The sequence below is a fragment of the Lemur catta genome, chromosome 2 (genome assembly GCF_020740605.2).
Source record: "Lemur catta isolate mLemCat1 chromosome 2, mLemCat1.pri, whole genome shotgun sequence".
NCBI lineage: Eukaryota > Metazoa > Chordata > Mammalia > Primates > Lemuridae > Lemur > Lemur catta.
The window spans coordinates 141,062,571-141,076,198 of record NC_059129.1 but is presented as its reverse complement, the minus strand read 5'-3'; the positions used below and the strand labels follow the sequence as shown (position 1 = coordinate 141,076,198).

Sequence of the window (13,628 nt, the reverse complement as noted above, 5' to 3'; positions counted from 1 at the left end):
TAGCTTACTGCAGAAACAGCTCTTTCTTGGCCATATTCCACATGGAAGTGTGGGTCAGCTGGGACAGCTCTGCTCCAAGGTGTAGCTCTCTCCCGAGACCCACGCTGAAGGTACAGCAACAACATGGGATATGCTGTTCTTGTGGCAGATGCTAAGAGCAAGAGGGCTGTCAGAACTCGTGATGCCTGTTAAAGGTCCTGCTCTGAATCGGTATTCTGGCACCTCTGGTCTCTGGGTCCAATCAAGTCAGGTGGCCAAGCCTGACACTGGGTGGGGATGGAACTGCCTGCAGAGAGGTATTTCTACAAGTCACCTGGCAATGGGCAGGGTTGGGATGTATACTCCTCTTACAGAGAGGAAGTAAATAGTTGACAACATTAATACAATCAATCACAGATAACACCACTTCACATTCATTAAGAAAGAATCACAGGTCTCCTCTATGTAGCAACAGACCAAGGCTATTGCTACCAAAATTGTAGGCACTCTCATATACTTGTCTATTCCTTTTCTATTTTAACAAACACACATATTCAGCACCTGGGACACTGGCCGTGATCTCAGATGAGCACTGTCATTCAATATGTAATTCACCCATACACACAGTGCTATTACATGTCCATCACATGAGAGAGGAAAGTTGAGCTGAGTGGTTAGTGATCAGGAGTAAGGCGATAAACGGCACATTACAGGTAACAGGTAGGAAGTAATGTCCAACTGATACCACAGAAAAATTTCACATTGACTGGAACATGCAAAAACTCTGCCTTATGAGCAAAATAGAGGGCATGGCCAGGGCAGAAAAGAGTTCTCTGCCCCGACATGCTCCCTTGGGTCACTGGGTGACTGTGGATGTTCCCAAAGACATCATGAGATATTGTTATGCTGTAGATGTGCCTGTGCTGTAATTATTGCAGACTCACCACCAATAATTTGCTTTTTATTTTTTCAAGGATGCCTTAAAAATTATAATATGCAAATGCTACAAGGCTAAGAACCACCAGACTAGGTGTCTCAGGTAATCCTCCTGTGCTGGGTGACCACCTACTGTTTACAATCCCACCCACCCTCTGATTCTCTTTAATTTCTACTAACCTCCTAGAAGCTTGCCTATTTTGCATTGGTATTTTGATTTTTGGATTCTATTTTTGGTGAATAATGATTATACTCTTGGCATATTCAGAGAGCCTGCAATTTTGATCACCTGTTTTTCTACCTGTTAGCTGTCTCTTCCACAGAGCCAGAGGCCAGCCACGAACGTTGGAAAATGGAAGCAGACAGACCAGTGAGCCAGAGACAGAGTTTGCCTACCCATGAAATGAGTAACATCCATCTGAACTATAACTGAGGTGATTTATAGGACACACAACCCTCAAAACAACCCATCTGGTTGAATGCTGGAATCAAATCCAACGAACTTTTCTCTTTCCATATCTTCCCCCTATGTACTACAGCCCTGGGGATTGGTGTGATGCTAGACTGTAGTCAACTTAGGTTATTGTCTGTAACATACAGCATCCTTGGGTAGTTAGGTCCTTAGGATCGCCTAAATATACTAGGACCCCTGGTGTCAGTGATGGAACAGGCTGGGCTCGGCAGGTGGCTGAGGTTCTTTTGGAGAGAGGAGAGTGCAGATGGCCAGATCTCCTAGGACTAGTTTGAATCCAACCAGATTCCTTGGATCCTAACATTGACATGAACAATATTTATTTGAGTCATCAAAATATGAGTAATTGACATAGGCCATGCTTATCATTCCACAAAAGCTGTACTAGGATCCTACTCTGATTTTGGTGTTGCAGTTCAAGTGCAATGCCTGTTCTGCTGGCCAGCACTTCTGGGTATTGTGAAGAGGTGTTTTGCACATCATTATGATTTGTGGGAATATAAGGCCCTTTGAGATGGAAAACAATGGTGTGGCCTCTAATATGATTAAATTCAGCTCTTAGCAAGGTGTTTTAAACTGAAATGTTAAATCCTTCTCATTTTGAAGATAAACCTTTGCTTTTCTGATTATGTTGTACAACTATTATTTAAGGGTTTGAGATGGGTAGGTTCAGTTTGGAGATATTTGTTTCAAAAACCAAAGTACCCTTGGAAAAATAGGTGATTCCAAGTGTGCGACTGGAACTTACAAGATGAGTTTGTGAGTTGGAAATTGTGGTGTACTTGGAAGTGTTCCAAAACTACTAAAAGGCTGGCAGGACTCAGGAACCAACAAAAACATGCTTCATCTGCCCAAAGGTGGGGCAAATTGTGCATCAATGATACGAACCAAAATAGCTGCAAAGGACTGAAACGTATACAATCTGTTTAAATCCAGGCGTTTATAATGACCACACAACTCACTGATCACTGTTGGAGGATATAGGGAAACAATTCATTATTTTGAAAGGAAAGAAAGAATTAGGCATATGTCCTGCCTTTCCTATATGAACTATATCTCAGGGTAACCGAGAGTTGATGAGAGAAGTTGGTCTTCATAATAGTATTCCAGTAATAAATGAAGATTCCATTAAGAGATGGAATCTACATTTCCATTAAAAGTAATGGAAGAAGTATTGCCAAAAGTATCAAACCTGAACCTGATTCAGCTCCAGATCTAACCACCAATTTACAGAGAATACAAAAGTCAGAGGAACATGTTAAAGATCCTAAGGATGTAATCAACAAAATTTAGACTGTGGGAAACTCTACAGGCAAAACTCCCCAGGATTTTTCACCCTCAAAGTTCCCAGGAAAAGAAAAAGTGCAGGAACTTACAGATTAAAGAATCCTGAAGAGGCAGACCAACCCATCACAATATACAAACCGCAGGAGGATTCTAACGCAACAACAAGCCGTAAAACAGGATAAGACAATCAGGGAATTGGAAACCTTGATTTGATAGTTGATATTAAGGAATTATTTGCTTTTTCTTAGAATAATGGTATTGAGCTTATTTTTATATTTATATTATATATACCTCTGCCCCACCCCCCTGCCCCCCACCCTTGTGTTTGCTCTCGCAGTAGCAATGAGTCCTCACGGATCAAGATATGGTTTCTTGTATTGAATTTTAAGAGCCAAATGAATATTTCTTGCTATTCATCTAGCAGTGTCCTGAAGATAGTGCACACATAGTCCCAGAGCTAAGTATTTATGTGTTTCTATTAAATATTACAATATGAAATGCTATAATGGCTGGGTATAATTGTTTTCAGTGAGTGGCAAGAGTAGGTCGAGCATAGAAAAAATAAGATTGGTCAGGAGCTGGTAATTCTTAGATCTGGATGATGTGCATATAGAGATTCATTACACTAGTTTCTCTATTTTTGAATCGGTCTGAAAATTTCCATATTAAAACTTTTGGGAAAAAGTAAGAATAAAATGAAAACTCATCGGGATAACAAAAACAAACAAAAACCCAAAACTTAGCTCTGGTAACAGAATGGCAAGAGTGGCAGCTAGGAGGCTAGAGTCAATTCCCCGGGGAAATGGAAGTCTGACTTCAGACCTGGCTTTTCAATGGAGACCGTCTGTCTAACCTCTATAAACTAGAGTTAAAATGGCTTGGAAGGCACTGGATCCCATAGTTCATGATCTTTCACAAGCACAGCCATGTAGAACGTGGAGCTAGTTTGCTGCTGACACTATCTCTACAGTGCTCGTGAATTATTAAGTAGAAGCTGGGTCAGTGGGTCCACAGGAGCAGCCCTGAACTGGGCACTCACAGGACATGTAGCAGCAGCTGGTTCTGGAAATCAGACTCGTCTCTCAGCAACACTCACAGTGACACACAACTTGCCTGATGAATGTGGCATTCTATTTCACAAGCCATCAGCACACAGCTATTTTTTCTATGTTCTTATAAACCTTGACTTAGATTTTATATATGCTTACCTCTGGGACGATGTGTGCAGTATCTTCAAGATACTCTAAGTGAATAGCAAAAAATATTCATTTGACTATTAAAATTGCATAGAAATGATCATACCTTTGATCCAGCTGTGAGGACTGACAGCCAAATGGGCTGAGAGCAAGCTGGGAAAGCAGGGGCACGTTTTTTTCCCAGAAAGGGACGCATAGCTCAAATGTGCTCACTCCAAGGATGACAAGGATCAATTAATCATAGTCCTTAAACAGATCATGCTTTATCTTCACCACACATTTTATGATCTGTAAACCTCAAGGTACATCATTAACCTATTTGCACTAGTGGTAACTGGTCAGTAGAAACCTTTGGAAGCACAGAGGCCACTGCCTCCCACTTAATATAAGAAGGAAGAAGGTAGGAATCTAAATATATCTGACAGAGTTCTGTCAGGGGCTGCAGAGGGGCCAACACAACTAGGAAAACCCAGTTCTTATTAGAACGTTTTTACCCAAACAAACTGAGTGCTATGATGAAAACAATGTCAGCAGCTTAATATTCTTCAAGATTTAAATCAAGATTCCTATCTTCCAAAAATTCTTCTGTAATATTTCTTGTATAATAATCCTTCTATTATTCTGCATTCACTTACTCTTTGCAGCTAAAGCGTTGTCATATTTTTCTTTATATGCTATTCTCTAATTATTTAGGGGCTGCTTCAAATATATGTGTCATACCCTCTACTGCATATCAAATCTTCCAGAGGGCAAAGACTAAGCTTTTAATTCCACCCCCCTTTCTTAGTGCACTGATACAGAGGCATCCAAAACACCTGCTGGATGGAATAAGGGAGGAAGGGAGGAAGAAAGACTAGCATATGTAAATCTGAAGGATAAAATATTGCATTACTGCTCAAGCTCTGGTTTGAATAAGTAGTATTTCCAAGACCAAATTTAAAAACATTTCTTTACACTAAATTCAATGTCAAAAAATTTATAGTTTGCACAATCAAGATGAATCATTAAATATAAGGCCTATAGTAAGTAAAGTATAATAATTCAGGTAACTTGGTGCAACTACCACAACATGAACTGAAATGATCAATTAACCTTAACTATAATGTTATTACAACTTTATAATTATTTCTTCTTTAATATATCTTATGACCTTTCCCAAGATTTTTCTAGTTCAGTCAAACTGAAAATTATTTAGTGAACATTTGGTAAGATACACATAATTTTAAGAAGCAAAATTAAGTACATAAGTGACAAAGAAATTAATTTACCTACTTTAACAATCTTTGGTACCAGTAATAAATAAAATTACCTCCGAGTAATTTGGTGAGAGATATTTCCCATTGCATTTAGCAACGCTTCTCAGAATTTTTAATGCTTTGTCTCCTTTCTTCCGAGTAATCAGCCAGCGAGGAGATTCAGGAACCACCCTGGCAAAGAAGGAGAGTTTTTTGAGTTTTGCCTAGGAAGTTCAAAACCTAAAAGTTTATGACTTGAGTTTTTCTATCAAAATGTATCTCGCAATTAGATACAAGCTGAGGAGACTATGAGAGTTTATGATAGGCCCCATGAAATGTAGATTATCCTTGCAAGATTATAATGGATGGAAAAAATGCTAACTTGATAATTGGATCGTTGCTCATCAAAATTATCAATATGACGGCATCCTTGCAAAACCAGGATATCGCACACTATAGTAACTCTGATGATATATGAAAAGAATTGGGATTTAATGAGTATTAGGAAAAGATTAAGAACCTGATTTATGTAAATCAACTTGTTCATATATTAAAATTAAATTAGAAGAATCATTAAAATATGTTCATACTCTAAAAAATAAAATGCATATATCTATAGTTTTTGATAATTTAGTTTTATGATGCTCCTAACCTTTTTTTATTCCCCAGAGAATTCCAGAGTAATATTAATTTGCTTAATAGATTATAGAAAGAAACAAATAAATTTCATTACATTTAATTTGAATGTCACAATACTGGCAAATATGGTTTGTTGCCTTATTGTTTTCATAAAGATACTGCAAAACAATAATACATAATATAATACTCTATTTAGAATTTTGTATTTTGGTATTTTATTTATTTTTAATGACAACTATTAATAGAATAATCAATAAATAATCCCTATAAATCCTAAAATTCTCTAAAAATTCTCAAAGCACATAGCCATTTTGGAGATGACAGAAAATCTCCTTTATTGATTTCATTTTCATGTTGGTTTGGATTCTACATTTCTGTGGAATAAGAATAAATATGATAATAACCAAAGCCACATTACCAGTAATAAAGGAGGAAGAGGAAGTTGGGCAGCGTTATGGCTAGCTGGATCCCTTGCCAATTGGGGATAAAGTAGGCAATTCCAGGGAGTATTATGATTCCAAGGGTGAAGAACATTTGAATCACTATTCCCACAATCCTCCTTTGTTTTGAACCTACTATTTCTGTCACTGAAGGAAAACAAACACAAGAGGTTAGGGAATCTCAAGATCGGCTCCAGAAGAAACAAACACACAGAGACATTGCACCTGTTACATCCATTAGCACTGCTAGACCACCCTGGAACTCCACACCGGCTGAGATGATGGAGGTGTGCCTTCCTCATACCTTATGCTTTTCTCTCACTCTCTTCTCTGCCAATTACCAAAAGCATTTGCCACCTTCCTCTTATACACCCAAACCCAGCACTCTTCTGGGTTCATCGAGGGAACACAAAGAATGTATTCATTGATGATTATCTTGAAAGGTACTTGTAACTATCAAAACATAAATATAGTAAGCTGCCAAATTTTACCATTGTATCTCTAAAGATTTGCATATTACAGTCTCTTTAGGAGATTCACTATGAACATTAGACTCTACAAATACTTTTCATTATCACAAGAAAGCTTCTATTAAATGATAATTCCACAATGTTAGATTTTTTCATTTATGTTATAGTTCTTTAAAAATTTTAATGCTGGAATCCTTTTCTTCTCTTACCCCTTCCTACCAATTGGTTTTTTCTTTTCTGATTATCCTGGGATTGCTGTCCTAAGAGCACAACTTTGAAAATTCACCTAGACTAGGGTCTTCTTAAAAATGCCTCACATTCCAAAGTTATCCCTTCTGCTCCAACGTGTGACAACCAATCCCTCCTGACACTTCCCCTACCCACAGAAAGATCTTTAAGATGTCTCCAGAGTGGGCGCTGCTTGGAGACAGCAAAGTAATAACAGAAGACAGTGGGAGCCCAAAGATCTGGAGCAATAATCTAAGATGAGAATTTGCATTTCCCTGGTCATGAATCCACCTTGACTCTTAAAGTAGGTGGCTGGTCCTGGACTAGAAATAGAGCCTAAGGGAGCAGCCAGGACCTTCCCAAGTAATCTGAGAAAAAAGGGGAAGTTTTTCTTTCTCTCATACCCAGAAGGTCAAACTTTGTAGTTATGAAAGATAGCAAAAGGTCACAAATGAACTTCTCATTTTTAAGACATATTTCCCATATGGCAAAAAGTTCTCCACTGGTACAAAAAGAGTAGAATTAGATAATATTTGAAAACACAAGAAAGTATTCTCAAACTGTATCACAGAATATAATACACACAAAATGCTTTAAAATGTTATCTCAAGGAGCTATTAAAATTTTTATAAAAATTAATTTCTAATAAAGCAAAGCTAGAAGCCATATGATAATAGTATGGGAGTACTCAAAAGTGGGTACTCCAGTATTTTATGATAGTCCGTATCTGTTTCCCAAAGTAAGGAGGTATTTCAGTTTCTAAGGCAGTCAGAATCCTGGCTCTGAGCCCTCGTAACTACAGAAATAATTACTGTAGCTGCGATGAAATCTTTGTTAAAGGAACATGAGGAAGGCCAAGAGTTGGCACTTCTCAGCCATCCAGCCCTAGTTTCCAAATAGAGAAGGCGTAACAATGTCTTACCAATCACGTAGCAAGTCATCCACGTCCCCTTTCCAAACACACCTTGCAGGAATCGGAAGATCACAAACACAGGGAAATTTGGTGCAAAGGCCACCACAACACCAGTGACGCCAACGCCAAGACAGGATATTAAGTAAATGACTATTCTGCCATACCTTTTCGAGAGAGAGAGAGAGGAAAAGAGCTCACCTTAAACATTCTCTTCAACACAATGGGAAAAAACTATCATTTTCAGAGTTTCTAAAAAGTTTTAAGTGCAGAAAAACGTGTTCTCTATATCTTCATTATTATAAAGTAAAGGATGGTTGAAAATTCTATGTCTTGTTTTATGGCAAAAACAACACTGCAAAATTTAAAGCATGGAACATGTCCTTTGTGATTGCAGTTTCCCAAAAGATGGTGGCCCAGGTGTGATACTTTCTAGCGTTTTTGCGGGTCGAGTCATGAGGAGAGAGAAGCAGAAAGAAGTATCTTCTCCGCTCAACCACCTATCAGTCACGGGACCCTGGGCCAATCCCTAAGCTCTCCAAAACTCAGATTTTGTTCTCTTGTTTTTGTTTTTCACCACCTTTTCTAGAATGAGGTTGTAGAGAAGATCAAATAAGATGTTAATGTGAAAGCTCTTTATAAACTACAAAGTTCACAGCCAATGTGAGTTGTTCTTAATTTTTGTATTTTATTGTCATCATTTGCATAATAATTATTAAATAGCTTAGGAAAAAGGAACAGGGTATTGTGCACAATACTCCAAGAGTCTGATGTTAATTGGTTTAGTATAGTTGTGTTAAATTATTGGCTGGTGAAGATTCAAAGCAAACTGGAAAGGTGAGAAAGCTTGATAAGTGGGTACCTCATGAGCTGACCAAAACTCAAAAAAAATCATCATTTTGAAGTGTTGTCTTCTCTTATTGTACGCAACAACAATGAACCATTTCTTGATTGGACTGTAATGTGTGATGAAAAGTGGATTTTGCAAGATTACCGGCAATGAGCAGCTCAGTGGTTGGACTGAGAAGAACCTCCAAAGCACTTCCCAAAGCCAAACTTGCACCAAAAAGAGGTCATGGTCACTGTTTGGTGGTCTGCTGCCTGTTTGATGCACTCTAGCTTTCTGAATCCCAGCAACACCATTACATGTGAGAAGTATGCTCAGCAAATCGAAGAGATGCACTGAAAACTGCAATGCCTGCAGCCCCAGCCCGCATTGGTCAACAGAAAAGGCCCAATTCTTCTCCACGACAACGCCTGACTACACATCGCACAACCAATGCTTTAAAAGTTTTTGCAGGGAAAAGCTTCCACAACTAGCAGGATGCAGAAAATGCTTTCCAAGAGTTTGTCGAATCCTAAAGCATGGATTTTTACACTACGTGAATAAACAAACTTATTTCTCATTGGCAAAACTGTGTTGATTGTAATGGTTCCAATTTTGATTAATAAAGATGTGTTTCAGCCTAGTTACAATGATTTAAAATTCATGGTCCAAAACCACAATTACTTTTGCACCAACCTAATAAAAGCTTTTTTTTTCTGGTTGCCCTAGAGTTTGCAACATACGTTTACAGTTAATCCAAGTCCACTGAAAATAACACTATACCATTTCATGGGTAGTGCAAGTACCTTATAATAACAAAATAATCCTAATTCCTCCCTCCTGTCCCTTGTATCATTGCTGTCATTCATTTCACTTATACAGTAAGCATACATATGCAAATATATAACACATAAGCATACACAATGAAATACATCATTGCTATTATTTTTGACAAGTTACTATCTGTTAGATCAATTAAGAATAAGAAAAATAAAAATTTTTATTTTACCTTCATTTATTCTCTCTAGTGCTTTTCCTTTCTTTATGTAGATCTGAATTTCTGACCTACACCATTTTCAGTCTCTCCAAAGAACTTCTTTTAACATTTCTGGCAAGTCATGTCTATTGGCATCAAATTCCCTCAATTTTTGTTTGTCTAAGAAAGTCTTTATTTCTCCTTCACCTCTGAAAGATAATTTTGCAGAGTATAGAATTCTAGATTGGTAGAGTTTTTTTTTTCCTCTGTTTTAAATATTTCACTCCACTCTCTTCTTGCTTGATGGTTTCTGAAGAGCACTAGGATATTCATTGTTCCTCCTCTATTGTAAGGGTCTCCCCCTATCCCCAGCTTCTTTCAGAATTTTTTTCTTATATTTAATCTTCTGTAGTTTGAATATGATGTGCCTAGGTGTATTTATTTGTTGTTTATCCTGATTGGTTTTCTCTGAGCTTCCTGGATCTGTGGCTTGGTGTCTGACATTAATTTGAAAAAATTCTCAGACATTATTGTTTCAAATATTTCTTCTGTTTGTTTCTCTCTTTCTTCATTGGTATTCCCATCACACATACATTATACCTTTTGTAGTTATCCCATGGTTATTGGATATAATTCTGGTTTTTTTTTTCAGTATTTTTTCTGTTTTTTAGTTTTGGATATTTCTATTGAGATATCCTCGAACTCAGAGATTCTGCACTCAGCTATGCCCAGTCTACTAATAAGCCCATTAATAGCATTCATTTCTGTTACAGTGTTTTTGATCTCTATCATTTTATTTATTTATTTAGAATTTCAGTCTCTCTACTTACTTTGCCCATCTGTTTTTGCATGCTGTCTACTTTATCCATTAAAGTCCTTGATATATTAACCATAGTAGTTTTAAATTCCTAAACTGATAATTCCAACATCTCTGTCATATCTCATTCTGGTTCTGATGCTTGCTCTGTCTCTTCAGACTTCTAGCATGCCTTGTAATTTTTCCTTGATAGCCTGACATGATGAACTGGGTAAAAGGAGGTGCTGTACATAGCCTTTTAGCGATGTGGTGGTGAGGTGTAGGGACGGGAATCATTCTGTGCTTGCGTGAGTAGATCTTGGTGTTTCAGTGACGCTTCGCCTCTGGGCTGTGAACTTCACAAGTGCTTCTCTAGACTCCCCCCACCAGCTGGGATAAGATGGCTGGAGGGCGCTAACCAGCTATTTCCCTTCTCCCACAGGGAAAGCTAGAAGGGGCTGGCATTGAGTATTTCCCTTTCTCTACTTGGAAGGCTGGATGGAGCTGGAGTTGGTATTCCCCTCGCCCCAGGTCAGTGAGGCTCTGAGAAAACCTCAGCAGGTCAAGATCTGGTTAAATAGTTTCTCCAGAGGGCAGACATGTTAAGAAAAACAGAGTTTTCTGGCATATTTCAAAATGATTCCCTTTCCCCTCCTGCTGCCAGGATGAGGGACTTTCCTTGATAGTCCCTTTGAGACCCTACTAGAGCTCTGAGAGGTAAAAATCACAAAGGCGCAGGGCCCCTTTGACTGGGTCCCTCAGAATGTTTTAATTCTCAAGCTCATCCACACTGAGCCTCCAGCAATTCATCAGTTACTGCTTGGGTTTGTCTACACAGGCCCTCCCAAGGAGGTTTCTGCTCATGTGCTGTGACTCTCTGTATTCACCTGCTTGTGTCTCTAATTAGGGGGGTGGCGAGGAGGGTGGTGATAGAGTTTGCCCTGTGATCTCTCTTCTCTTATGGATCTAAGAAGAGTTGTTGGTTTTTCAGTTTGCTCAGCTTTTTACTTGTTGTTAGGACTGAGTAGCAACTTCTAAGCTCCTTATATGCCAAACTGGAAACTGGAAGTTCCAATTTAGATTTTAAAATTGACCCTCTGCCCTTCTTATACTGTCCTCTCATAGATACGTGGCCTGTTAAATTCTTTCTTGTCCTTTCCTTCAAGGATACAAATCATAGATATGCAGGAAGATAAAAGGCCACAGGCTGGGCAGTCCTGCCAGGAGGCAGAATTATTCTCGGCTCATCTTTCTTCCAGGTCTGGCACCTCTTTTCCAAATAGCATGTCCTCTAAGAGGACAGATGCTCAATCCCCTCCCAGGACACAGGCAGGGAAAATGCCCCTCCTGTAGCAAACTTAATTGAGTTTGGAGTATATTCATTGATTTTAAAAGAGAAAAAAATACAAAAGAAGTAAAACCTAATTTTTAAATTTATGAAGAGTAAAAACAAAACAAAATAAGCAGATATTTAAAATTCATAACTCAATTCCAAAGTGATTAAGAAAGGAAAGGTGAAGTTTGAAAGGGCTAGAAGTAGAAACGGGAGAAAGAACATCGATAAAGAAGAAGAAAAAGGAGAAAGGGCATCTGACACAAAAGAATCCAGGAGAAACTCAGGTGCAGAGGAGCACTGTAGGGGAGGGCTAGAGAGAAAGTGAAGGAGAAAGAGAAAGTGATAGAAAAAGAAACCTTATGTTCTATCCATTTTGAAGTACTGGTCTGATCAAACGCAGATCTCCAATTGGCTACAGCTTCTGTCCCCAACCTCTGGGTGGTACCGGTCCATGGCCTGTTAGGGACCCAGCTACAGAGCTCTGCTGCCCCTCCTTCCCCTACCTGTGGAACCCCATCCATTGAAAAATTGTCTTCCATGAAACTTACGAATGGGAGGGGGTGGGGGGGCAGTGCACTGCAGGAGGTGGGGTCTTGAGCCAGTGAGGGAAGCTTCATCTGTATTTACAGCCAGCCACTCCCCATTGCTCACATCACCGCCAGGGCTCCATCTCCTCCCTCCCCTCATTCGTGGAAACATTGTCTTCCATGAAACTGGTCCCTGGAGCCAAAAAGGTTGGGACTGCTGGGCTACAGGATTTGGGGCCTTTTGTTACTGAATTAGCTAATTAATTGCTGTTTGCAGCTCTCTAAAAGGTACCCTTAGTATTATCCACTGAATGGCACAATCACAAGAACTCACCAAGGGCTGGGCTGGAGTAACTAGAAAATATTAGGCCAGATGTGGCCATGGGCCAAAGATTCCCAATCAAGATTCCCAATCTGTACCCCTTCTGAGGGGCAGAGAGAGGATTATTAGACTACTGCAAGTATTTTCCTAGCTACAATTGGGATAAAGGAATAGAGTTAAACATGAATATAATAACATGAGTAATGTCAGGAACAAGAATATTTAAATAGAAAGCATGATTGTCTTGAATATACACACTCACCATGTCTATAATTAGCCAGTTACATTTATAAATATAAAATAATATTTAATAGATAAAACCCCTTTAATGGTTTTTGGGAAAACACTGTTTCAAGAGTTTAAAATTTTTAGAATAAAATACAAGGATTTCTTTTTTTAAAAATTAAATGAAACAAATTTGGAACAGGCAGATCTTACGACTAAATTTATCAAACCACAATCAGTGAGTTGTTATTGAAGCCCATCGAATCCATTCCACAGTATCCAGTGCAACAGTGTGTCAACCCAATCACCGTGTCACTGCCTTGTGGGTCCGTTTTCATTCAGGTACTTTCAGACCCACTGGGAACAGCCTCACTCACACTTTTGTATAGTTCAAGGAGTAAGGAGATGAAATTTGAGAAGGAAAGAACTAGTCAAACCAAACAAGGGTGGATGTCATGAGTGGTGGAATCAAAAACTGTTTTTAAATTTAGCAAAAATATTGTTCTAACAGTTAACTTCAACCATTTTCCTCTCCATATTTATGCACTGTATTATAGTCACGTAAAACAGTTGTCACATTTGTACCTACCTGTCTGCTGCATAGCCTAAGGTGAATGCCCCAGCCAGGAAGCCGAGGTTCAGGATGGCTTGGGTGAGGTCCAATAGCCACGCATTGACACAGACGAGGTCAAACTAGGAAAGCAAAGAAAACACACGTGGAGACATGTGGGAATGCTTATATTCAAAACACCTTATCTTCTGTGTCAATCAATGATCTTTAAATATTTTTGCTCATATACTCCTAAAATAAATTTTGAAAATGTATCA

General features: G+C 38.7%; 1 protein-coding gene across 3 annotated transcripts in view; it reads right to left on the bottom strand.

The window, feature by feature from the left end:
* The window catches only part of SLC22A3 (solute carrier family 22 member 3), a 97,468-nt gene that overhangs the window by 30,801 nt on the left and 53,039 nt on the right, over positions 1–13,628 (bottom strand). For 2 of the 3 annotated variants that reach the window (XM_045544692.1, XM_045544691.1), the window contains exons 2-3: positions 13,390–13,493; positions 5,180–5,297 (exon numbers count right to left, since the gene is read on the bottom strand). In XM_045544692.1, the coding sequence (XP_045400648.1) occupies positions 5,180–5,297; positions 13,390–13,493 (222 nt within the window). Of the gene's footprint in view, positions 1–5,179; positions 5,298–6,162; positions 6,332–7,804; positions 7,960–13,389; positions 13,494–13,628 lie in introns of all 3 variants that reach the window. The other variant, XM_045544693.1, reaches the window with a different exon arrangement.